This window comes from Entamoeba invadens (assembly GCF_000330505.1).
Source record: "Entamoeba invadens IP1 unplaced genomic scaffold scaff_1105074726065, whole genome shotgun sequence".
Taxonomy (NCBI): Eukaryota; Evosea; order Mastigamoebida; family Endamoebidae; genus Entamoeba; species Entamoeba invadens.
The window spans coordinates 118974-144818 of NW_004440199.1; the positions used below are offsets into that span (position 1 = coordinate 118974).

At 29.4% G+C, this 25845-nt stretch overlaps 9 protein-coding genes across 9 annotated transcripts; 3 read left to right on the forward strand and 6 right to left on the reverse strand.

Moving 5' to 3' along the window:
- Window positions 1–129: 129 nt before the first annotated feature.
- EIN_335510 (hypothetical protein) lies at window positions 130–4398 on the reverse strand (the record flags this gene model as incomplete). Its single annotated transcript, XM_004255292.1, has 2 exons — window positions 130–307; window positions 380–4398. 2 exons carry the CDS (start codon window positions 4396–4398, stop codon window positions 130–132), a joined length of 4197 nt encoding a protein of 1398 aa, XP_004255340.1.
- A 912-nt stretch (window positions 4399–5310) lies between these two features.
- Window positions 5311–6303, reverse strand: EIN_335520 (hypothetical protein; the record flags this gene model as incomplete). The annotated part of the gene is made up of 1 exon (XM_004255293.1): window positions 5311–6303. One exon carries the CDS (start codon window positions 6301–6303, stop codon window positions 5311–5313), a length of 993 nt encoding a protein of 330 aa, XP_004255341.1.
- Window positions 6304–7047: 744 nt separating this feature from the next.
- Window positions 7048–7773, reverse strand: EIN_335530 (hypothetical protein; the record flags this gene model as incomplete). Its single annotated transcript, XM_004255294.1, has 1 exon — window positions 7048–7773. One exon carries the CDS (start codon window positions 7771–7773, stop codon window positions 7048–7050), a length of 726 nt encoding a protein of 241 aa, XP_004255342.1.
- A 1321-nt stretch (window positions 7774–9094) lies between these two features.
- EIN_335540 (hypothetical protein) lies at window positions 9095–9478 on the forward strand (the record flags this gene model as incomplete). Its single annotated transcript, XM_004255295.1, has 1 exon — window positions 9095–9478. The coding sequence occupies one exon, from the start codon at window positions 9095–9097 to the stop codon at window positions 9476–9478; it is 384 nt and encodes a 127-aa protein (XP_004255343.1).
- Window positions 9479–10154: 676 nt separating this feature from the next.
- EIN_335550 (hypothetical protein) lies at window positions 10155–11009 on the forward strand (the record flags this gene model as incomplete). Its single annotated transcript, XM_004255296.1, has 1 exon — window positions 10155–11009. One exon carries the CDS (start codon window positions 10155–10157, stop codon window positions 11007–11009), a length of 855 nt encoding a protein of 284 aa, XP_004255344.1.
- A 7947-nt stretch (window positions 11010–18956) lies between these two features.
- Window positions 18957–19517, reverse strand: EIN_335560 (hypothetical protein; the record flags this gene model as incomplete). The annotated part of the gene is made up of 1 exon (XM_004255297.1): window positions 18957–19517. One exon carries the CDS (start codon window positions 19515–19517, stop codon window positions 18957–18959), a length of 561 nt encoding a protein of 186 aa, XP_004255345.1.
- Window positions 19518–21156: 1639 nt separating this feature from the next.
- On the forward strand, window positions 21157–21477 carry EIN_335570 (hypothetical protein; the record flags this gene model as incomplete). The annotated part of the gene is made up of 1 exon (XM_004255298.1): window positions 21157–21477. One exon carries the CDS (start codon window positions 21157–21159, stop codon window positions 21475–21477), a length of 321 nt encoding a protein of 106 aa, XP_004255346.1.
- Window positions 21478–21719: 242 nt separating this feature from the next.
- Window positions 21720–22898, reverse strand: EIN_335580 (glutamic acid-rich protein precursor, putative; the record flags this gene model as incomplete). Its single annotated transcript, XM_004255299.1, has 1 exon — window positions 21720–22898. The coding sequence occupies one exon, from the start codon at window positions 22896–22898 to the stop codon at window positions 21720–21722; it is 1179 nt and encodes a 392-aa protein (XP_004255347.1).
- A 396-nt stretch (window positions 22899–23294) lies between these two features.
- On the reverse strand, window positions 23295–24140 carry EIN_335590 (hypothetical protein; the record flags this gene model as incomplete). Its single annotated transcript, XM_004255300.1, has 4 exons — window positions 23295–23367; window positions 23417–23589; window positions 23727–24054; window positions 24094–24140. The coding sequence occupies 4 exons, from the start codon at window positions 24138–24140 to the stop codon at window positions 23295–23297; spliced, it is 621 nt and encodes a 206-aa protein (XP_004255348.1).
- Window positions 24141–25845: the final 1705 nt, after the last annotated feature.

The following is a 25845-nucleotide window of genomic DNA, read 5'->3' on the forward strand; positions in this document are numbered from 1 at the left end:
CGTCATATTATTTTATAATAAAATTATTAATATAAAACTTGTGCATAAATAAAAAAAGTAGTGAATTGATTTATCAAATAAACGATTATCAAAAACTCAAATCTCAATCAGATTGAGATTTTGAAAGAATTAGCCGAACAGAATCGTCTCGATTTTAATTCCCTCTTTTTGAATCATTTCCTTTACGTCATTAATTCTACTTTTTGAGAATCCCTCAGCAATGTATTGACTTTTATCCCCAAGAGTCAAACAAATCCCGACTTTTTCGTATTTTATTGATTGAATTGCACTTCCATTGACACTCCACCTTATAAAAACTTTATTATTAGGTACTATCCTTTCGACAAATGCAATCCCCCATGTCATTTCTTCAACAAACAAAGCTATTAAGTGCTCTCCCTTTCTATTCACAAGTCCAACGAACTCTTTAAATCCACTGATTTGCCCACAAAGACTCACCCCAAGCTCCCGATGAAGATTAAAAAGATCCACAAGCCCGCGACGGCCTGGCTTCCGGCGATCTTTCATTTGGTCAATATCAAAGTCTTCCACACACGTCTCTAAACACTTCACAACACGGATACCTAACCTCCCACTCGTCTGGATCGGAGATTCACCAGAAGATTTTAAAACATAATATGGAAGGTACTTCCCCCCTTCAAAGGTACTTGAATTGGAGATCCTGAAAATAACTGCTCCGAGGGGTAGAATGGGGGATGGGGTGTAGAGCCCCAAGAGCATTTTAAGGATGCGCCCCATCCCATACTCCTTTAAAATAGTTTCTTTATAGTTGTTTATTAGTTCCTTTATAGTAAGAGCGTTTTCGTTGACGTCGAACTTTGAGGTTGACACGTTCAAGTCGATTGCACTGACAGAACTCAGTTTTTTAAATATGGGATGGACGGGGTTGTCAACACTCTTTCCTGAGATTTTGATGTGCAGATTGACGGGATTGATACATAAGTAGTTTGCGATTAATTCGAGGGAAGGCGATTGCTCACTTTTTTTATTGACTTTTTCGAGAACTTGATATTGTCGGATGACTTTTAACACCTCATTAATACTATTTGTATCGCTTTCCACTCTCAAAGATTGCATATTAAACGTCAAGAATCTGAGATAGATCTTATAATTTCCTAACACTTTGAACCGTCCCGAAAAGTGGATCATTTTTTGAGTTGGATCTTCGGTCCAATCCAAGTGGTCTTCATCTGCACGAACAAGTGTGCACACGTCATCATAGTGAGCACTCACGTTGTCAATCTGGAAATAATCACAACATATCTCAAACTCACTTTCTTCTTTGTCGGAATAGATAGCGGTCACCCCGTACCCATTGAAAAAGAGAACTTCATCTAAATTTGCATCATACAATGACACCCCAATGACCATCATCGTACACTCCATATGATTCTTCTCTTCATTATTCTCTTCGATATTTCGCGACATACAAATCCTCATACATATCCCCCTCTCACTGATGAATTCAACGCGAAGCGTTTTCTCCTCTTTAGTCCGCGGATCCTTCACACTGAAATTTTGGTCCGTCATCTTATACGGACACACCTCCCCTCCATTCACTACTAAAATCTTCTCCTTCCCAAGATGTTCCCACGCAATCACTTGCCCGTGCAGACTCGGCACCTCAAAACTCACTTTACACCCCTTTTGATGGAAATGGAGGGGCACGTCCAACTCGTTTTCGATCCGCATGACCGGCGCGGCACATCCTTTAATCTCCGTCACGTAATTTCCGCTCCGTTCGGCACGGGTGTCGATTTTCAAGATCCCGTCGAAGAAGACGTCACCGGAGATTGTCTCGTCCAAATTGATCAGTCGTGGGACGTTGTGTAAATAGACCAAAATTTGGGTATAGAAGACTTCGTGTTGGTCGTTAGGTTCCAACGCAATGCGCATCTCTTTATTTTCCTCGGTGACATATTCGAAGGTGAATTTGGTCTTGTTCTTTACTAAGAACTTTGGGCGGACAGTGACGACTTTGGTGATCCCACAAATGGGACATTCAACTTCATGTTGCGAGAAAGAAGAGTCCAAGTGAGTGTCTTCGACTGTCACGATGTAGTGATGCTTCTCGGTACGGGTCTGGATTTCAAGGTCGGTCTTTTCGAAAGAGTCGAAGTCGAGTTGTTTAGTGTGGATTTTGAAGTAGCGAGCGATTGGGAATTGGCGCTTCAGATTTGGGACGTCGATTGAGTTGATTGGGAGAGGAAGGGGCGTCAGATTGCGGACAAAGCCGGTCATAAATATTTCAAAGGAGAGAGTGTTGTCGAGAGTCGTCAACTTTCCTTTGACGGAGTCTGAAATGTCATAGACGACGTCTTGATTAACTACGTCATTACAAATGAAGACACAAGGGTCTTTGAGTGGCTCTGGGATCTCTTCATAGAGTGCAAGATTGTCAGGTCCTTCCAATTTGAATTTGATGATTTGTGGGAGGAGTGGGAAAGTAGTGATATCATTAGCTTTGATCTGAGCCTTTTGTTTTAAAGCATCAGCGATTAAGATGAGAGTCAAGTGATAAGGTGTGTTATTAATGAATTGGAAAGAATTAAAGATGTGAAGTGTAGTCATCATACTTTTGTTGTGTTTTGTATTGACAGCGAGAAGAGTGTAATGGTTGTTCTTCATAACAAAATGTTCTGAAAAGACACGACCTACAAATTGTCTTTGGATTCGTTCAGTGATTTCAATTGCTTTATTGTGTGAGTCGAAATACAGTGGAATTGTTGTGAGAACGGGATGAAAACTTTTCTGTTCGAATTTGGAGAGTGAAAGAAGACATGGATTTGGATTTGTGCGACTTTTAAAAATCAAATCAAGGCGATCGCTTGTGTGATTGAAAACATTCAACGAACTTGACATGACAATTTTCCCAAAATGGACGACAAATAAGAGACTCCCGCAGTACCGTTCTCCTCGCATTAATGGCGCTTCACACGTCGCAAACGCGATTTTGATCTCCGCGAAGTTCTTGACAGAAATTAGAAGTGTGTGATCCAACATAATTGTTCCACTGGCATACGCAGCAATTTTAAACGACTGATTGCAACTTGAGAGTTCGATGTCAAGTGGCGTTTGGTTTTCAAAAGTGATATCATTCGATTCGTCATATCTTCCCTGTGTCGATGGCGTGTTGTCACAACATATCAAGAAATCCGAACACTCTTTAACAAGTGAAGGGAAGACGTTGATGTCAAATTCACTTGTAAACAACTTTGGTCTGTGTGTGGGTGTATTTCCTAAGACAAAAACAGAAGGTTCAATGACTGAAATCCACCGGTCTAAGTCCGCAGAGTAATTTTGAAGAGTCACTTTCAACCCACCACTATAGACGTTCTCGACTTTGTCGTTCTTTATTTGTGTGATGTCGAGGTCGTCCAAGTAGAATTTAAAAAGTGGGTAACTCCACCAGCGGTCACCTTCATTGACATCTTTTTGGATGACGATTTCGATCAAAGTCTTTATGCGAACTTCTTTGAACCATTCCTTCCTCTTCTTTCTTTCAACACATCCGCGTCGCTCGATTTTGTATTTCTTCATTGTGTACATTCCCGTCGATTCTTTCATTTCTTCTCTATCGATCAATTCAGTCCAAAACTGTTTGACTATGCAAATGTCAGAGGAAGTGAGGACAACAGACAAATTGTCGTTTTGAATGTCAAGGTCCCACTTCAATTCATTCTTTGGTTTATTTAAGACAATAATTGTCGTTGTTGGCAAGAGGAGATGTGGGAGTTTCATGAGGCGGTGCATCACCGAGGAGATTTGATAATTCATTAAAACAAGACGAATCTTCGAGTTTGAAAAAGAGTCAACGGAGTAATACAAACTCGTGTCGCCACTCAAACTAAACCGCTCCTCCCACAACTTGTCGACCACAGAGACCATCCACTCCTTCGAGAATATTTCAAAGGAGAAGTCGATGGTGGGGGTGTCTTCACTTGTCAAAAAGTCGTCGAGAGAGTCGCACATGTTGGAATACATTTGAAAGAGTAAGTCCAACAGCAAAAGGAGTGTTTTAAAAGCTTTTATTTTATTCATCAGTGCTTTGAAGAGTTGTGGGGAAAAGGTGAAGATGGGGGTGTTCACTATGACGGAACTGTGTTTCCCACTCTCACTGATATTTGATGTGTATTTAACTACGGGTTCTTGTTGTTGTGTTTGTATGTTCTGTGATGCTTTTGATGAGAAAATGTCATGCGTTTGCAAACAATTTTCCGAATTGAGAGACTCATACGTCACATGAATTGTGTCGACTGTCGTCACAGCATTTTCCTTTGAAAAGTTGACGGTCACAGGTCCAACAGTCGCATTCACTCCACAAAGTTTGATATGGACCGGCTTGACTTTACACTTCACTTTAAAATTAATTCTCATAACGACAATTAGATGAAACGGCGAATTTGAAGATCTGAAGTGTAAAACTTGTAATTTGATTGATTTAACAAATCGGGATTGTCTCAAATACTTCACGGGGTGTCCCGATAAGTGACTTATGAATTGTTCTTACTGTTTTTTTTCTATAAATAAAAACATTTTTCAATTAAAATAATAAAAAATGTTTGGTTTTTAATTTAGTTTCTTTTATTATATTTGAATTAGAATGGGTATGATAGTTTATATTATATTTTATATTATATATTAATGAATTATTGAAAGTATTGAAATGTACTAAAAATACTATTAATATTGAGTTACTTTTATGGCTGTTCGGCGACTTTTGATATTACTGAAAAGTCGGCGACTTTTTGAGTCCCTTCAAAAGTCGCCGACTTCTTTTAGAACTAAATAACTATTAACTTTAATAAATTATACCATATTCATTATAGTCTCAAAAATGTGTAAAAACACAATAGTTGTTATAATTTGTTATATTATAATCATATAAATATAATTAAAAAATGATTTGAGAAGATATAATTGGGACGGTATTGTTTCATTTTGTTTTTTAATAATAATTATATTAGATTTATATGGTTTATTTTTTTCAATATCTTTTACATGATAAATGGTATATTGAATAGTTATTTAACTAAATATTTAGGTCAGCGACTTTTAAGACCACTGAAAAGTCGGCGATTTTCAAAAAAACTGTAAAGTCGCCGAACAGCCATTAATTTAAATGAAATAGGATAATTTAATAGAATAGTATAATACACCCCATAGTATTCTATTCTAATAAGTTATTTACTAATATTTTCATTCCAATTGAGTCAATAGAAAAATCTTAGAGCAAAAGAGTTCAATCTTCCATCTGATTTGCCTAAAAAAATAGCATTCACAACAAAGTCAATAGATTTCCAAGCGATTTGACCTGATGAGCTCCTTGAAATCATCGACGGAGATGTCATACCCAGCAACGAACTTCATCATATCATTTTTCTCAAGACCTTTCATCAAAGCGACGAGTTGATAATTAGCGAGTAAATCACCAAATTTTCTGAGAGGGGATCTGTTTGAAGCGACGGCCTTCTTAGAAGACGTCAGAACAAGAGCGAAAGCCAAATCCTTATATACAGCGAACAAGTCTCTTGAAATGAGTAATCCCAAAACATCTCCGACGACTGCGATAAATCCATTGAAGCCTTTAAATTGCTTATACGACGGGTACTTTTTTTTCATGTAATTTTTAAAAGTATCGATACATCTCTGGACGCCAAGAATGACGTTTTGTGGGACGCTTAAAACGTCACCGGTGGTTGTAGTGTACGTCAGCTTCTCGTAATTCAAATAGGTAGCATCGACGTAGTGCAAATTACAAGTGATTTTGATGTGAGACAAGCCATACCATCGAGCGACTAAATCAAAACTACTATTGAAATAACAAAGGACGGAGAGACACTTGATCACTCCATTCTTCACACTTAAAGACTTTTGATGGTCAAAATTGTTCTTTGCCATCATCTCGCGATACCCATTCAAACTCACACACTGCGAACTCTTCTCGACAAATCCACTGAAAAAGGGCAACTCCTTTTGATCAAAATAAGGACAGTGAAACCCAATCTCTATCATTCTCTTCTCAGGAATCTCTCGATAACTAATCGCATCATCATACAACCGAGTAGAAGGAGGATCAAGTGTAAACACAAAGCGATTGGTTAAGTCCACTATACTATTCCCATCTGAAAAGGAAACTTCCGTCTTTTCTGTGTGAGCCATAAATGGATTGGTATAATCAAAAAGATTCCGAATCTTCTCCATCGATTCATCTATACGATGAAGCCTTCGTTGCGTTTTGTAATACTCCAAAAGGTCCCTTTCTTCATTCGATGTCGACATGTGATTTATTTGAGTTACTAATTAAATGACTTTAATTATAGTTATTTATAGTATTAAATTAATAGTTATTGTATGAAAATATAAAAACTTCTTAATTATATGAATTTAATATGAAGTATAAATTACTATAGAGTCTCATCACATTTATTACCAAACACGGAAAAATTCGGATCTTCTCTCCAAAATGCTTTTTAAATAAAAAAATGAATAAATTGTATGTGTTTTTATGTCAAAAAAAAGGAGTTTTGGTAAAAGTCGTAGTTTTGTTCCTTGATGCCATTCCAAAAATTTTTCTTTACAGATGGTGGCTTTTTGCCGATTTTATTATTATAAAAAATTATCATTTTTATAATAACAACCGAAAACAATTATTATTAATAAAACTATAAAATATTAAATGGTATAGTATATTTATAATTGTTTATTAATATCATATTTATATTAGATTATAAAGCTATAATTTATAATTGATTATATTATAATTTATTGTAAATTGTTTGATAACAATGAAATAATAATTTAACTTATTAAAATAAAATCTGTTATTAACCATACTTCCTCTTATAATAGAGTTAAGTGAAATCAACACAAAAAGTTATCACCTTGAGATTAGTTGTTAAATTTGATTGCTTTTAATAATTTTCAAACAACAAATACTGATTTATAATACCAAATTATTTTTATAAGATTGTAAAACAGTTCACTCTATAGTGATATATAGTAATAACAATGGAAATTGAATTATTATTTCTTCTTTTTATCTTTCTTGTCCTTGTCTTTGTGATCTTTATCTTTGTGGTCTTTGTCTTTCTTATCTTTTTTGTCTTTATCCTTTTTATCTTTGTGATCTGGATTGATTTGTGGATGAGGCATAGGGGCCATGGGAGGCATTGAACCGGCCATTTGTTGAGGATAAACGTTTTGAGGGCATTGTTGTTGGTACATTTGACCTGGTTGTTGGAGAGGAGGCAATTGTTGGATTTGTTGTTGGCCCATCATTTGAGGTGGATAAGGCAATTGTTGTTGTTGGTAAACGTTTTGAGGGATTTGTTGAGCTTGTTGGTACGTTTGGCCCTGCATAGGGGGCATTTGTTGATATTTTTTGTCTTTATCTTTATGATCCTTATCTTTGTGTTCTTTGTCCTTTTTATCTTTCTTATCTTTCTTGTCCTTCTTGTCTTTATCTTTGTGGTCTTTATCCTTTTTATGGTCTTTGTCTTTCTTGTATTCTCCAGTCATTGCTGGGGACATTTGTTGACCGGGGTACATCCCTGGCATTTGACCTTGCATTTGAGGTGGCATCTGTCCTGGGTACATTTGATCATATTGGATTCCCATTTGAGGTGGCATTTGATTAGGCATTTGTCCAGGCATCTGTCCTTGTTGGTATTGGCCCGGCATTTGTTGTGGATACATACCAAACTGTGGGTCATAAGGTGGTTGTGGGTATCCTTGTTGTTGTGGAATCATTTGAATGAGTAGAACTGGTACAATAAATTAATAAATAGTTAAGTCTTCTGTTGTGTTAGAATCTGAATTATGAATTAAAGAATTATTCTGGAGTTGAATCATGTGGACATTATTACGACGTTTCCCTGGTATTCGCAATATAAATCAAGTGATTCTAATGTAATAGTTTTTTTACCATAAATACAATAATAAAAACATAAAAAAAAAAAACAATTAAAATTACTATATTATATTATAAATATATAGAAAAATGTAATTGATCTGAAAATAACAATGACGTCATTAACAGTACAATAGAATAATGGGTGTGTCGTCTGTTTTATTGGCTTAATCAGAGTAATAAAGAGGGATGTTTTTAAAAAAATCTCAGTCGCTGTATTCATCACAATAACAAAGAACTGGAAATAACAAGGAGTATGATTTTTTAATTTATTAATTATAATGAAGCTAACAATAATTAATAATAAAAAAAAGTAATAATAATTAATTTTTCTTGTAAAATCTATTGCTTTGAATTTATTATTAAATTGTTATTGATGAATAATTACCTTCATTAAACTAGATTTAACTATATATATAACTATTTGTTATGTATCAAGTGTAATTTCCATACTTTTATTAGAGGATCATTGATTAATATGCATTGATTTGTTTTAAGTTGTAGTCATTTTACTCTAATAAAAACAATCATAATTGCTTTGATTGACCACAAGAAAAAAAGCCGAATCAATTCCAGTATTTTAAAAGCCAAATATCCCGATAGTTTACCGAAACAGTACACTGTAGTTGTTATTTAGAAAACATTTGTATTCTTCAACTGTATAATTCAAGGAAGATTTTCATTAAAAGGCTCCACAAAGTACAGAAAGAGAAAATCATTTACGACTACTTTAAGAGGACTGACAAGCGACAACAAAGTTAACCCGCCATTAACCAACTTCTTTGTAGTTTGCCTGTCAATTCTGGTCACATCAACAGGTCGAGAATATATTTGTTATTAATTTTGTTATTCAATAACATTTTATGGATTTTAAAAATGTTATTTATCCCACATTTCCATTTTTGTGATGAAAATGTTATTCACTGTCCACCAACAAGAAAGAAAAGAACAACAAGTGGACAAACAGTTGAAGTGAATTATTGGGTTTATGTGAATGAAAAGGAGGGATAAGTTCCATTTAATTTCTTGAGTATATCGGGTGTATTAGGAGAACTTTAAAAGTATAAAATTAAGTATTCCACACACACACTTTTTGAGACAAAAGGAGTTATCAATACCAGAGGTACATGTACTTAAACCTTCTTTCATCTAAAAAGTACAATGGACGGGAAGAAGGAATGCAAATGCCAATGCGCATGTGGTGCTGCACCTGGCGAGAAGAAGGAGAAGGTGAAACAGTGTTATTTATGTAAAGAGACTGGCCACACTTTTAAGGACTGCAAATTTAAGGATGACGCAGAAAAGGTGAATGTGCCACTTGAAGCTCATGAAGACGCCAAAAATGGAGAAATCAGAGAAGATCATTCCGATGAAGATATCATTGGAAACAATGGGGAGGAAAACGTCGAAATCGAAGAGGAAAAAGAAGCAAAAAGTGAAGAGGAAATCGACGAGGAAGATGAAGACGAGTTCGAAGAAGGCAGTGAAGAGAAAAAGGAACAGTCTAATGAACAAGAAGGTTCTGATGAGGAAGACGATGATTGATTTAACACTTTTTTAGTAATTTATTATCATAAAATTTACTATATCTTCTAATTCATATCAAAAATAGTTTCTTATTGGTTTTTTTATTATTAATAACAATTATTTCATAAAACTATTGGAATGCTATTATTATATTATTATGTTAATATCTATCATTTGTAAAAAAAAATATTATAAGAGTTTATTATTAGTAACTAATTAATAACAAATATATATTATAAAATATTCTATCAATATGAAATACTAGTTTATATTACTATTAAAAATAATAAAAATTACTATAACTTAATTATTTATAGTTTATTATAAAAAATACAGTTCAAAAAAATGACTTGAATTGCTATACAAGTATAAGTAATAATCGGGATTATTAGTACGAATATTAAAGGGACTTAAAATATTGGTTAAAACACATAAAAATATATTAATAATTAATAGGTCAAAAAAAATCAGGAAATTTTGAGTTTATAAAAGACTTTTCCTTTTTTTTAGATGTTTATAATTTGTATAACAACATATAGCCCAAAGAGGGAAAAACTTTAAAAAATCCATAAATAACCCTATAAAACACATCAATTTCAATACCACTGTGTTTTGTTCGTAATAAAAAACACTTTACTTTTTATTAAAAAGGAAGAACAAGAAGGGTTTAATGAACAAAGAAGTTTATTCCCACATGCTGAAACCTATTGAATTGTACATCAGTAACATCTCAAACGCAACGACGGTTGCCGAATTTGAAGAACTTTTCAAGGGGTATAATGTGAAGTCAGTTGAGGTCTTTTTACACAAAAAGGATGTTGTTTTGAACACGGGAATAGTCAAAGCCAAAAGTGTTGAAGAAGCCGCAAAGATCTATCAAGAGATGAGCACGGGGATGTCTGATGGGAAACACACCACTGCGGAGTATTCCCCAGAAGACAAGACTCAAATTATCGTTTCAGGGTTTCCTCAAGGGACCAAAGAACCCCGTTTTGTGGAGTACTTTAGGGACTTTGACATTGAGAGTGCCAATTTAATAGTCGAGAAAAAGGGGACGCCGAGTGGCAAAGCTAAAGTCGTTGTGAAAGATCGTAGTGATGCGGTGAAGATAATGATGGATATTAGAGGAAAAGTTTTTAAAGGAAAAGCACTTGCCGTTTGTGGCAACTTACCTAACCCTAAGGACTATGAAAAAGCTAAATTAAAAAGAAAATGTTTTATCTGTGGAAATTATGGACACTCAAAAGACGAGTGCCCTCAAAGAAATCAAGATGAAGTTCTTGACCCAAATGCTGACTCACAAGAAAGTGAAGAACAAAAGTCACTCGAGAAAGTCGAAAAACAAAGTGAAGAACAAAAGCCAACTTCCCCTGAAAAACCAAAATCAGTTGAAAAAGAAAAGAAAACAGTCGGGAAGAAAGTTAATAAGCAAATGAAAACTAACACCAACAAAAAAGTCAATGGAAAGCCAAAAGGCGAAAAGAGAAATAATAAATTCGCAAAAGGAAATAAAGCAAAGCAAAATAACAAGAGACAAAGCCGTGATTGAGGATTTTTTTTATTGTTGCGAGTTACATTAATAACATTTTGAATAACATTTTGAATAACATAAAAAACAACTTTCAGAAATGAAAATAAAAGAACCTTTTTTATAAAAAAATAGAAAAAATAATAAAGTTTGAGTTATTAATAAACATAATAGTCAAAGCATGCCTCGGAAAAATTTGTTTTTTTGCACTAAAATATTTTTTGGCAAATTAAAATAAAACTCACCTCATGGTTACTCCCTTTTATAGAACAATAGTAAAAACGTCTAGTATTTAAAGTATTAGCAACTGGTTAATTGTTATAGTATATACATGATATAATAAATTATACAAATTTATTATAACAATATAATAAAATTAACGATATCTTAACTAATGTTTAACCCACATACAATAATTATGTATTAAATTATGTAATAAATAATATATTAAGAAATAGTACATTTTGTCAAAACATTCAAATAACATTTTCTAAAAACAAATATTTACATTTATAAAAACTATATAAAAAATTAATAACAACGAAATATTAATAGTAAAATAAAGTCACAAATAAACCCAAACAACAATTAAACTATTAATAAATTATTAATAAATTATAAATTAATAATTTAAATTCATTTTGAACATAATTTTTTAAATAAAATTAACAAAAAAACTAAAAGTATAATAAATTTAATCATTTTGATATAATTAAATAATATACAAATTCAAATAAATTAATGTTAAATAAATTAGAAATAGTATAATAAAATAGTAATTGAACTAATCATTTAATTATAATAGTTACCATTATTACAATTAAATTTTATTTATTCTTTAGTTTATGTGAACATTCTTGACATGTATTATATTATTTAACCTGTAATTATATTCATTTTATAACAAATTATAATATTTTTTATTAACAATTTTAATTATTAATTATTGACATGAAGAAAAACGTTTTAAACCAAACACACCTTAAGAACACTTCAATTATTTTATTACTGTGTTTTCATTGTGTTATTAAATGAATTACTATTTAAAAATAACATTATGGGATTTTATTTTTATTTATTAGTAAAATTAATAATAACTTAACTATAAGTTTGTAACAATAATTGTTATAATTAATTATTTTATATTTTTATAGTTTAATTAAATAATAATTTATTATAAAATTATTATAGTTTTATTTAATAAAATATCTATAATAACTTATTAAATTATTATTTTGTTATCAATTTAATAATTGAAATTTCATGAAACATGCAACAAAAATTTGTTATTAATAACCCGTTATTAACACAACAGTCGTAGCTGTATTATTTGTATGTGGTATTTCAGAGTATATATTTGCTTTATAATTGTAGACTAAAAACTGTTAATGTAATTTCTTGAAACATACACTTGTAATTGATATGTGATTTTTTAAACTTATAATCTTAATGACTATTGTGGATGCAAACAATGACATTGATCCTCTTTTACAAGTAATATTATGGAATATCTGTCAAAAATATATTAAAAATTTTGTATTAAATATATCGTTACAAAAAGGCATAATCTGAAAATAAACACTAACTGAATTACCAATAACATGAAACCAAAAAAGAAAAGATGAGACAGTTCAGAAATGTAAATTCTCAGTATCATGTAAGCCCGATTAAATAGTTTGACGTAACATAATTGAATTCCAGGTGTTGTTGTAATATATAAAATTAAATAACAAAATAAAAGTAATTTCTTGACTGTTGGTTGCATTTTTTCTTTCTTTTTAAAACGTTCGAGTTGTTACAAGTTTTATAAAATTTCATACATCTAAAAGTTATTGTAGTTGATAAACAAAAAAATGATTTATTAATAAATTAAACAGGCACATCAGATATCAATTATCAATTTCAAAACAATCACATCAATTATATTTTCTTTATTGTTTTTTAAAATCCAGTAATTAATATTTAATCAATAATGGTTTATAACCTATTAGTAGTCGAGGTATTCAGTTCATATAACATAATTATTAATACAGATATACACATTTTCAATAATAAAAATTTGTTGTAAAAATAAATCATATTAATTATATTCGAATCTAACAGTTTATGTTTGATGCCAAACTTTTAACAACAAAACAGTTTGCAAGTTTTATATTTATATAATTTTAAAATAGTCTGTTTTACGTTAATACACATACGATTAACAATATATACAGTGATAACCAAATCGAAATTAAATATTTCAATTGACCATTTCTGTTATTTTTTGATTTATATTTTGATATCTTTAAAATTTATTTTGAATAATTATACATTTATTAACTTTTAGTAAAAAGGTGTTTCCAATTATTCACATAACACAGTTATCAACACAGTTAAAAGTTTAAATATATTAATAATAGATATACATATTTGTTAATACAAGTGTAATTGTATAATTAAATTTTTGAATGAATAATGACTGTTAATGACATTGTTCTTTTTCAATTATTAATTGTAATTATATGTGTTTGCATTGACGATTTGTTAATACAAAGAAAAATCAAATATAAACAATTGTTAATAATTTCATTGTGCAATCACTTCCATATCCTCAATTTTCATATCAACAGTTTTTTGTTGAAAATGATGTGCAAGCGAGATATTAATCCAAATAATTTTTAACTATCGTTTAATTATTATTTATATTACAACACAAAAAGTGAACATGTATATTTTGATAATACTACAACTATTATGATTAATTAAAATGGAAGCATTTATTAATTAGTAATTTTCATTAATTTGATAACAACAGTTGGTGTATTGGGTTTTACCGTTTATTGCTACACTGATGATTTAAAAACAGCCTAAAATATTAAAAGTGGTAACTTTACGATGTGTAAAAATGTAACATAAAACTAAAAGTTTAAAAAATAACAGTAAAATTAAGAGAATATCACAGTTTACACCAATTTTAGGATTTTACTTGCGACTCACTTAAACGTGTACATCAGACATTACAATCTTTTTTAGTAGTCTAAGAATTAACATGAATTAAAAACTATAGTTATGTATTTTTTGTTAACATATTTCAATATTGTTGTTGATATGTTGTTAACGAAATGTTTTTAAACAACAAATATGTATTGAAGTTGAATCAGTAATGAATTTACCCACTTTTGTTTAAATGTCAAAATATTTTTTTTACAAAAAAATCAAGTTAAAATACATAAAAGTCACAATTTCGTGTTTATTGATTTCAACGTATATATATGTAAAATATAAGCTGTTTTAAATGATATATTAATACACAAATTGTTGTACCTTATTTAAATATTACTGTCCATATAATGATAATTAAAATTATTGTTGTGTTTTTAATGTTTAAACAAAGTAAAGCGTAAACTTCTATTGGTTTATGATTTGAAACAAATGGACCGTTACAATGTTTTATATTTTTCAATTTGGTGTTTTTGTTGTTCATTAAAATACAAAAGAAGTTATAATCATGTTTTTTATTGATGTCATTATTAACTAACTGTTTGTTAAAATGTATTTTATTCCAGACAAATCAACTGCTTATATTGTCATTGTTTGGCACGTTGAATGACCAATGCTATACATTTTACAATACATTTATTTTAACAATATAATTCAGAATTAAATATACAATACTAAATAAATTATGTTGTACATTAATAAGTATCAACAAAATTATAAACAGGTTGAAAGATATATTGAAAAGTTTAAAATAATAATTTTTTTCTAACACAAATGATTTATCATTATAAAAAATGTTGTTAATTGTGATGCAATTGTTATTCCATGTTGAAAAATGACCATAGTCTTATATGTTGATCATGCACATGACATCATTTTATTCATTTTTTATGTTTATAATTTATAATAAAATAAATATTTATAACAAGTCATTCTTTGAAATAGAATTTCAATGAAACGGTATTGTTTAATTATCAAATAATGTTTGTTTAATTGTGGTTTTAAATATTTTACTCCGTCGATTCTGTAACAAATAAAATATTTAATTAATAATTACAAATAAATGTTTGTAATTACAAACAGATATTGTACAATGTAATTTATTTGAAATACATTTTTTTATTGAATTATCGTTAATTATTTACATTTTAGTTTGTTAATTTAACATGTAAAAACGTTAATAATAGTAAGATGTTAATTTTGATTGAGTTAAATTATTTGTAAATTTTCGCTGTGTTAATTTGACAAGAAAAATCGATAAATATTTTTAAATTGTTAATTATTTTTTCGTTAATTAATTTTATTTTTTCGGTGTGTTAATTATACAAGAAAATATGTTAATAAAATTCATATGTTAAATTTATCTTTTCGTTAATTTATATTATGTTTTTTTATTGTGCTAATAAAACATAAAAAATAGATAAATATTTATAAATTGTTAATTTATCAAAAACAATTTGATAAAAATTATTGAATCTTCTGGAATCACAATTCAATATAACCTAATGTCCCGTTTATTTTCGTATTTTTAAAAATGGCTTTACCAAAGACGATTTTTTTGCCGCAAAAAACAGCCTCTTCAGTCTTTTTTTCTTGAAAAGCAAATTTTTCCGAGGCATGAGTCAAAGTTGTTTATTTTACATGATGTTGATTATCGAAATTGCTTATTTGTCCACAACTGGCCAATTATTTTGTTGTCTGTCAATTAAATATATTGTTTTAAATCTTTTTTTTATTGTTGAATTAAAAACCATTTTTTAAATAAAATTGATTACTAAACAAACTTTATTCTAAATTCACTCATTAACGACATTTTTATACATTTTATGCAATATTCTCAACAAATAAACGCCTTTGACTGTGATTATTTTAAGTATTTTTTTTGTTTGAAAAAATCATACACAACTTTTTTAAATAATTTTTATAAGATTACAATTGATAGAGGCAACAATTTTTAAACTTATTTATTTTTATAAAATAATACTTTTAAATAAACTTTTATTTTTATTATAACATTTGGAAGGTAATATCCTTAAAAATTAACTATTTTAAGTCAAAAAATTAACAAATATCAACACTTCTGAAAATAATTGGTTTATTTCATTCTTTTGAAGTTGATGGTTTTTCGTCATCTTGTGGATTTTTAGTAGACTGGTAGGTATAATAATGCTGACCACCTCTTTTTCTTTTTACTGGTACAGTTTTTACATCTCCTTCCACGAGTGGAGATTGAATAGGGAATTCGCCAAAAACACCAGAAGTTTTCAACATGGTTCTTGCCAGTGACAACTTTCTCTTCTGACCAGTGCCAAAAGCTCCAGGAGCTGCTTTTATTAACATTTCCTTTTTTGATTTTGTTTCAAAAGTTGGTAAAACATATTTCAGTCCCCGATAGAATGACATCTTTAGTAGTTTTTCATCACATAACACCACAAATTTTTCAATTCGTTTTTTTGCTCCATTAATCCTTCGACTGTTTGATAGTGGTGCAATTTTTAATAAACTGTCCAAACACGTCCATTGATGATCCATCATTCGTAAATATTGATGAAATGATGAAAGAAATAATATTGACTCAAATGCGTTTTTTAGTGGGGATATTTCCATCATTGCTTTAATCTGGTTAAGTCTTTTCGCCATTTCAATCAATTTATTAACATAATCGTTATCTTCCATTGAAGTTTTTATGATGAAAATACAATCAATCAAATTGGGTTCTGTGATTTCGTTTGACGATAAAAGTTCCTTGAAACACATAAGCAGTTCTGTTTCTTTTGTTTTAACATCTTCTGTTCGGGTAACATCTACTTGTGATGCATAAGTTTTATATTGAGTTAATCGAGTTGAAAGTTCTTTTACATTTTGGATTAACCCTTCATAAGAAGCGATGAAAAATGAAATTGTTTGTTTGATTAGTTGTTGATGTTGTGATAGATCTCTTTGAGGAGGAGGTGGGGTAGGTCTTTTTGGAGGTGTTGGTTGACTACAACAAAAACTTAACAACAATACAAAGAAAGACAACATTATTAATAAAAGATTTGACCACTTTTGAAATTTTAAAATGTTTTCAAAATGTTTACGCATTTAAAATTGATAATGTGTATTAAAATAGGTATAAAAGGTTTTTGACATATTGCTTTAGAAGTTTATTTTTAACTTAAAATAAAGATGATAATCAAAATAGACTGATTAAAAACATAATTATAATTGGTTTTGAAGTTATCACATTTTTTAAACATAAAATTTACTATAACGGAAGTGTTGGTGATAATAAATAAATAAATCTAAAATGTAATTAAATCTCTGTTATATTTAATGACTAATAATAATAGTTATAACTCAATTTGAATATTTGTTATCAACTTAATGTCTATATGAAATAATATAAAGTTATTTAAATAAATTTATGTGTGATAATTATCATAACATTATTAATTAATATCACCATATTTTTTTCAATGATTGTTTATCTTTATCAAGTTATATAACAAGTAAACTTTTTTTCAACAAAAAACAGATTTAATAAATTTGAAAATGTGTTACTATTGTAATAAAATAACCAAAAAATTAATTTTTCTTCATCATCATGAAAGTATTTTCAATATACTTTGAAATATCATCAATACTTCCTCCACTTAATAAGATAATCTGGTAAAGGTATAAAAAGTCTATAATACAATCAATGTATTCCTTATTATCAAGTACAAATGATTTTATGTTATACACTTCATCAACTAATGTTCCAGCTTTTAGTGATTCTATACCATCCTTCCATATTTCCTCGTTTTTGTCAATTTCTAAGTTATATTCATGTTTTATTTGATACAAATCATTGATTAATAAAGAAAAGGAAACAATCACAAAATTTTGAGTAGTTTTGTCAGTACTAGTTTGAAATATTGTAATAGTCTCTGACACATAATTGTTCAACAAAGCATGCAACTCATTGTTGTAAGAAAGCGAAGAAGCTTTGCTATTCAAAGAGGTTTTAAACTTCTCTGCAACTTGTTTCATAAGTGAAGAGAAAAGTTTTTAATCATTTTTAAATACCAAATAAATGATATTAACAATGAAATTTGATTAAATGCAATGTATCTTATTACATAAAAAAATAATTTGTTTAATTAATAATTAATTTTAAAATACATTTTAAAATACCTTTTCATTTTTAATTTCAATTGCACCTAACATGGGCAAATGATGTCAATTTCAAATAAAAATCATATTAACAACATATATTTTTTAAAATAGAAATTATATTTTAAAATTTTTTTTCTTCCTTATTTGAATAATTTTTTTATTAATATTATATATTATATATTATATATTATAATAATAATTATAATAATTTATAATTTATTATTAAAATTAAAATTAAAATTACCAATAACAAATAGTTTAAATTTAATTCAAAAAATTTGTAATTAAATATCTATTTTTGTGTTAATATGTACCATTCTTTTTAATAATAAAAATTATTATAATATATAATATATGAATTATTTTCAAAAAGTTTAACATAAGAAAATATTAATTAACATAAGAAATAATGTTTTATAATTTTAAAATATTATTATGACAAATAAAAACATAATACATTTACAATTTATTTAATAATAAATATAGTAAATATTTATCGTAGTATAATTTGATAATTATACTTAATATTTTTAACTAAAAAATTTTATATTAAATTTAACTATTTTTAAATTAATATATAATTTTATAAAAAGAATTTGTTATTAATGGTAAAAAGTGTTAATATTTATCTAACACAGTTTTACTATAAATTACGAATTTTAATTCTATTTGTTTTATATAGTATAATTTAACTATAAACAAATTACAAATCAATTTATTCCCTAATTAAAAATCGTTCAAATTATTATAAAAAATTCCATTTCTTATGTATAAATTAAACTATAATATGAACGAAACGACATTTTTGATTATCCCTTCAAATAACGACAATACATGACCCATCATTTAAATTGCCTTTTTAATTTCTTCGAGGATGTCGAACACAAACGGCTGTTGTCCGAAGTTAACTGAGACAGAGTAGCATGTTGAAAATCCGAGAGCTGGGTACATAGTGTCACAGTATGTCGGGATGAATTTGTTATTGACTATTTTCCCGTTTCTAGTGAAGAAGACGACCTTCTTCATTACATTAAATCCGACTCCAATGACGTCTCCCGAGTTATAAGGCCGATCGAAACTTGCTCCCGAGCCCGTGTTATCAAAGAGTTGTCCGTCGTCCGAGTGGAAGCCAATAGCGTTTCCGATCCACCCAATGTGTTTGTTATCTGGGTAATCTTTTGTAGGGGTGAGGCCAATGGATATGATCATTTCTTCGATGACGTGCGAAGACGCGTTCGGCAATACCTCAATCTCATAATAGAAAATTGGAGTTCTTAAGAGGACAAAGTGCCCAAAGGTATGACTATAACACACTAATTGATATTCTTTACTAAATGGCTCATTAGCTTCAAAGGAAATGTGTTGATTGGTATCTGTGTTTGTGTTCGTAATGATATTTTTGACCATCGTAAGTCCATACTGATTCGCTCGTCTTGGTAAACTGAATGAATTCGGCTTGTCTTGCAATTAATGCTTCTGAACTATAATTAATAGTTATTTGTACTATAAATATAATATTTATATAACATAATATGAGTAGAAGTAAAATAGTAGTAATAATAATGTACTATTTATTTATAATATCATTTACTTTAATAATATAATTCATAGTAACGAGCAATTTTGGTATGATTTTAACTATAAATAAATAATTTTAAATAGTTAATAATTTTGATAAATTACTAACTATTTATTAATAATTATATAATTACGAGAATAAAACAAATGGAATGATTTTTTTATAATATGAAGGTGTAATAAACTATAATAAATAGTACATTAATGATAAAAAGTACTATTCGAAAAAATTAAAGTCGACACTAATACTGGTATTAATACAATTTTTTTATCTTTCAAATAAACGATAACATTTACTAAACACTTAACTGCTATATAATAACACTTTTATAAAGGAACAAACATGTATTTTTAAGTTTATTATAGATGTCTTTTAATTTTCGGTTTTTTAACGACTGGTCGAGTGTTATAGTCCCGTTAATTTTGAGAATCTTTCGTATGTGATCGGTCACAATGTTTTTGGCAGTGATTTTTGGGTAAGCAACAGCAAACGCGTCAAGACTTTCAGTTATCGTTTTGTTGTTCGTATGTTCAAAAAGTGCACAAAATCACAAACTCATCAACGGAAAGAAAAGACATCACTTTGAATAGAACACCCTCTGATATTAATTGCAACAATAATGGCTTTGAAACCTCAGTACTCATTACTTATCGTTTTGGTGATTTTCTAGTTTATATTAATGTTATTAGCAGTAGTTATTTTACTATTAATCTTACTATTTTGTTTTTCTTTTTGAGGAATAAAGAGTACTAGCAAATATAATTTATTTTCTTATATTTTTAGAATATGTCTGTTTTGCTTAATTGGTAAAAAAAAATTTCATTGATTAATAATTAAAAATATTATAAAAATATATTATAATTCTAGAATTAATAATAAAACTATAAATTAGTTAAATTTTATTAGTTTTGTTTTGCACAGCTATTTGCAAGACTTAACCAAACAACATCAAAGTATTTTAATTTGAGTTTTCTCGTTCCACCAAACACTCAATCACTCACACTTTGTGGAACAAAAGCACATTTAAGCGTGGAAAAATGAAAGAAATTGATGAGAAAACTTAGTCGGCTCGATATGTTGATGAACTATCGTCCACGCCCCACTATTATTGTGGTACCTTTCCCCGAACTCACAAGCATCCCGATGTGGAACTATTTGAACGCCAATTGGTCCAACTTCGGAACGGTCGAAATCCGTATCAAACTCACAAACTACTTCACACGGGGAAACCTTATTGTGTTGTCTTCGAGTGCCCAACATCACCAATTCACTGAGTATGACATCGAAACCTTAAACAGTTTTACCACAGAAGCGCCGTACGGATTTAATCTGCTTGCAACAGTAACAACGTTTTACGACAGTGCAACGGGAATAGACAACAGGGCGCTTTTAGATTTTTTTGGAATGAGTGGGTCCGAAATAGTTGATCGCGATAATAACAACGAAGATGTAAAATAACGCAGACTGATGTCCGATCCGTATCTATGGGCTGATTCAGACAGAATTATAAAACAAAAGGTCACACAAAAGCTCAATGCGCCACTCCCAGATTTTAGGTGGACGGAGCGGGGCGAGATGATTAATCATAAAAAGGGGCTTGACGTGATGGCGTCAACGACGGATGGAAAGTATGTCATTTCAAGATATAAACATAACTATAACAAAGCAACGTATATATCGACAACACCTGAATACACGGCGCTAGGAAGTCAATTGGACTTGGAACAGGCAAGATTTGTGTATAATTTGCTTCTTTGTGACAAAGGAAGATGCGCTTACGATAATTGATTATCCAAAAATCTGGTTTACCAAGTTAATGTTATAGGTTTCAAATTACATTTAAATTATAATAAAATTTAACATAAACAATTTCCCGAAATTGTGTGTAAAAAATATTACTTTTTTTGCAATGAAACCACAAAATCATTTTATTATTATTAAAAGCAAAATTGCAGAATAAAAGGTCGGAATGTTGTTACAAAATTTAAAACGCAATTTATTGCATCCAATAAAGTCATCAAGACAATCACTTATTCACTTTTATCTTTTCCCTCCTCTTCCAACTTCTTGTCTCCTTCTTGTTCTTCTCCATCATTGTTCAGCATTGCTTCAACCTTCCTTTCTTTCTCCTCTTCACTCCCAAGCTCGGGGTCGTTGATCAAGTAAATGAAAAAATTTTGCTTTTCCATCTTCTCAATTGTATCATACAACCACGTCTCTTCGACGACTTTTTGTCCCTCTTTAGTCCTCAAATTGAACTTCTTTCTGTCTCCCCAAACGATCGTGTCCGCATCTTTGTATGTCTTTTTAATGGAAGCACCAAGCTCTAATATCCATCTTTGAAGAACTTCTGTCGAGATTTTGGGTTTTCCCCCCACAAAAATGTTCATTCCCGATAACAAGTTTTTCCGTTCTTTCTTGCTCTTTGTCAACCCTTTAAATGCACTCTTCAATAAAAACTTGTCAATTTTCGCGGGTTCTCCGTTCTTAATTGACTCCGACAAAAAATCGTGGCTAACCACTGGAATTCCTCTAACAAGTGCATCTAGAACCTTTTCAGTTCTTTTCGCCGCGTCGACAACTAGAACATCTGCCTCTTCGATTACATTTCGTACGCTGAATATCTTTGAGAGGTCCTTCTTGATTCTTGTTATTTTCTCGAAACCCGATAACACCAATCTTTGTTTTGCCGTGTCTGACTTCCGTGGTTTTTTTTCGTCCTTTTCCATCTCTTCATTTTCTTCGTCATCAGAACTATCCTTTTTTAGTCTTCTCATTCTCTGCTTTTTAGAAAGAACGTCCTCTTTCTTCTCTTCTATGTTCTCTTTTATCTTCTTTTGACTTTTATTCTCGACGAGTAATTCCTCTTCTTCCACCTTACTTTCTTTCGATGGATTCATTGTTTTTTTCGATTCGATCTGTTCCTCGCCGTCTTCTTGAATCTTCTCTGTGGTATTTCCTTTTTTTTCGTTTGGTTTTTCCTCTTTTTTCAGACCCTTATCTGTGCTTTCGTTCCGTTTCTGTTCAATCTTATCACTCTCTTTTTTTTCCTTTTTTTCATCTTCCTTTTGTTCCTTTGTTTTGGGTTTTTTCTCATCTTTTTCGGTCTTTCCGCTGAGAAGCTTTTTCACCCGTTTTTTGTTTTTTATCGTCTTTTCACTTGTTACCTCTGTGCTCATCACTTCCGCTAAAAGGCTCTTGTCGGCCATTCCACCACTCCCATTTTTAAGATTTTTTTGAAAAATTTTATTATTGAGGTTTGCAAAAAAAAATAATCACAATTAATTTTAATTCTAATTGTTTTATTATTATATATAGTTTTATTTTGATCTCTTTTTTTTATCCAATTTTTAAATTATTCATTTTGAGTATAGTTTCAATTAATTATAAGTTTAAAATATATAAATCTATCGTTTAAAAAAAAACAAATGAATTGATATTAAAATAACTATTAAATATAATATACAATTTTAAAAATTATAATATTGTATTTAAAGAAATAATAATACTAATGATTATATAATAAATTGTAGTACAGTAAACAGAAGCTATTAAAATACTATAATTAAACTAAAAGCATAATGAAACAATACAACTCTAAAGACCTAATTACAGCAGCTTTTCTTCTTATCAACCTTTTCAGTTATGTCATCGAGTCTGCAAGGCTCAATGAGTTCGCTATTAATAAGTTCACTGAATTTGTGAAGATTGTTGATTTGGAACAAACGGTGAGTTTGAAAGGATTTTTGATTTTTGTTTGAGAATTTTTGCAACTTCTATAAAAATGGTATCCACATTCCACCCCGTTTTGGCTGAACATTCAAAATATGAATATTTCCCGCCTCCATACGCAGAAAGCTGCGCAAAAGTCACCTGTCTTTCTTCATCTGTACAATCACTCTATTGGTCACTTGTGATTCGAGATACTTCTTAAGTATAAGTATTTTATTATAATTTGAAAAATCAGAACATCTCATTTCTGGAGATTCAGATTTGCGGAACGATTGAGATATTTCAGACCAGAGTTTGAAACAAACTTTGTTGCCAACAATAACAAATGGAAATGACTCGATGTCGTCTTGTTGGGAAAGGCTCGAGAGAAGTACTTTTTTCCACGAGTCGATCTTTTCGAATGACTTCGCGTTTGTCATATCACACACAAGAACACAACACTCCGCTCCACGAAAGAACACGGGACCAAGAGAACAAAACCGCTCAGACCCTGCCGTATCCCAAATTTGCAAGACAACAGTCTGCCCGTCGACTTCTACCTCGTGTGTGATAAAGTCCGCACCGACTGTGCTCTTTGTTTTTTCGTAAAATTTTTTAGTGATGTACTGAGTTAGTAAAGAAGTTTTACCGACACTTTTTGTAAGTGATATGAATAAAATAGAAAAAACAAACTTTGCCTCGCCCAATACCACAACTTTAAAGAGTGACGTACTTGCCATCTTTGTTTAATTCATTATTTAGATTATTTGTTTTATGTTACTTTTATTCGAAGATTCCAACCCTCATAATATTTATTTATCTTTTTATATCATGCTTTAGTTTTTGATGTTTTAAGCAGTTTAGTCCATTTTTTCGGGGTCTTTGTACCAATTATTTTATTTTTTACTTTCTTATTATTAGTTTATTATTAGTTTTATCATTATCTTGATTAATAATTATAATATAAACATTATATTTATTAATTAGTTATTTTTAATAACATTTTTATTATTTGAAGTTTGTTTTTGATGAATTAAATAAGTAGCATTTTTCTATTTTTTTATAATTAATTAATAAAAAAATATTAGTATATTTAAAATAATTTCAATTACTAATTAGAACTATATTTATTTAGTTTAATATTTTTTTTGAATTGCTAATAATAATAATATATTATATAATTTATAGTAATAAATAACTAAAATAAATTATCTTTCTGTTAAAATTTTTTTATAAATTTAAAAAAAGAACTCTTAATTAATCAACAAATCAATCACAAATTTAAAGTGGAACGGATAATGATTTAAGCTGCAAAAAAAGGAGGCAATAATATTCGAAAGATGAAGACATCCATACAACCGACACGACAACTAAATTGTAAACCTTCTGGCAACGTGGAACATTCTTTAAGGATGCTTCTTGTAAAACAACACGCCTTCTTTGGCAATCCCTTGTCCGTTTACAAAATGTACAAAGATGTGTTTTTTGGTAAAACACATCACGTATTTTAATCCAATACTTTTAGTTTTACAACTTTTATTTAGAAAGCATTTTCAAGGAAATGTGATATTACAAGAAAAGTTGTATAAAATGTTATTATCGTCAAGTCCATAGAATCAAATCGGTAAGTTGTTTTTTATTACAATGATAATTTAGACAAAATATTTGTTTTGTAAATTTTCAAACTGCGATTGTACTCTGAGAATTCAATTATGTTTTACCTTTCAACGAATTTATTCGGTATGCATTGTTTGGTAAAGTCGTCTTCCACAACCCTTACTTCACACTCGTCAATGAACGTTCCTTAGTTTTCACTTTTCTCTTCATCTTTTGATTGAGTCTTCTAACAACAATTAACGTAATAAAGAATAAATCTAATAAAGTCTGTTTTTTATAATGTTTGTTTGACCAAATAAATACACAAATAATATAAAAAAGGTGTATAATGATAATTAAATACAGTCGAACATCACAAATGTAATACATCCGAACAGTGGTTTCTCTTAAGAATGTGTATTTTTAGTTAGTCAAACATTAAAAGCTGCTTATTTGAGAACTGCTTTTTTGGTTGGTCTGTAAAATGCTTTTGAAAAAACAATAATGATTATGCCCTTTTGTTCTTGAGAAGTTTGAATGTAATAATTTATAAAAATAATTTATATCTTATATTTATTTAAAACAATGACCAAACATATTTGCAACCCAACTTTTTGATCCTTTTATATAATATTATAATTAATCTTCAAGTATGTAGAAACCTTTTCATTCATTGTAATTTAAAACTTATTCATATTGACTTCAATTCTAAGTTCAATTGGGTATAAATTATAGTTTATTTTCTATATAAACTAGAATTCAAAAATCGATATCAAAATATAAATAGATTAGAATGTTTTTAGTTTTTTTTAATAAACCAATATTTATAAAACACTGTCGACTTTGAAA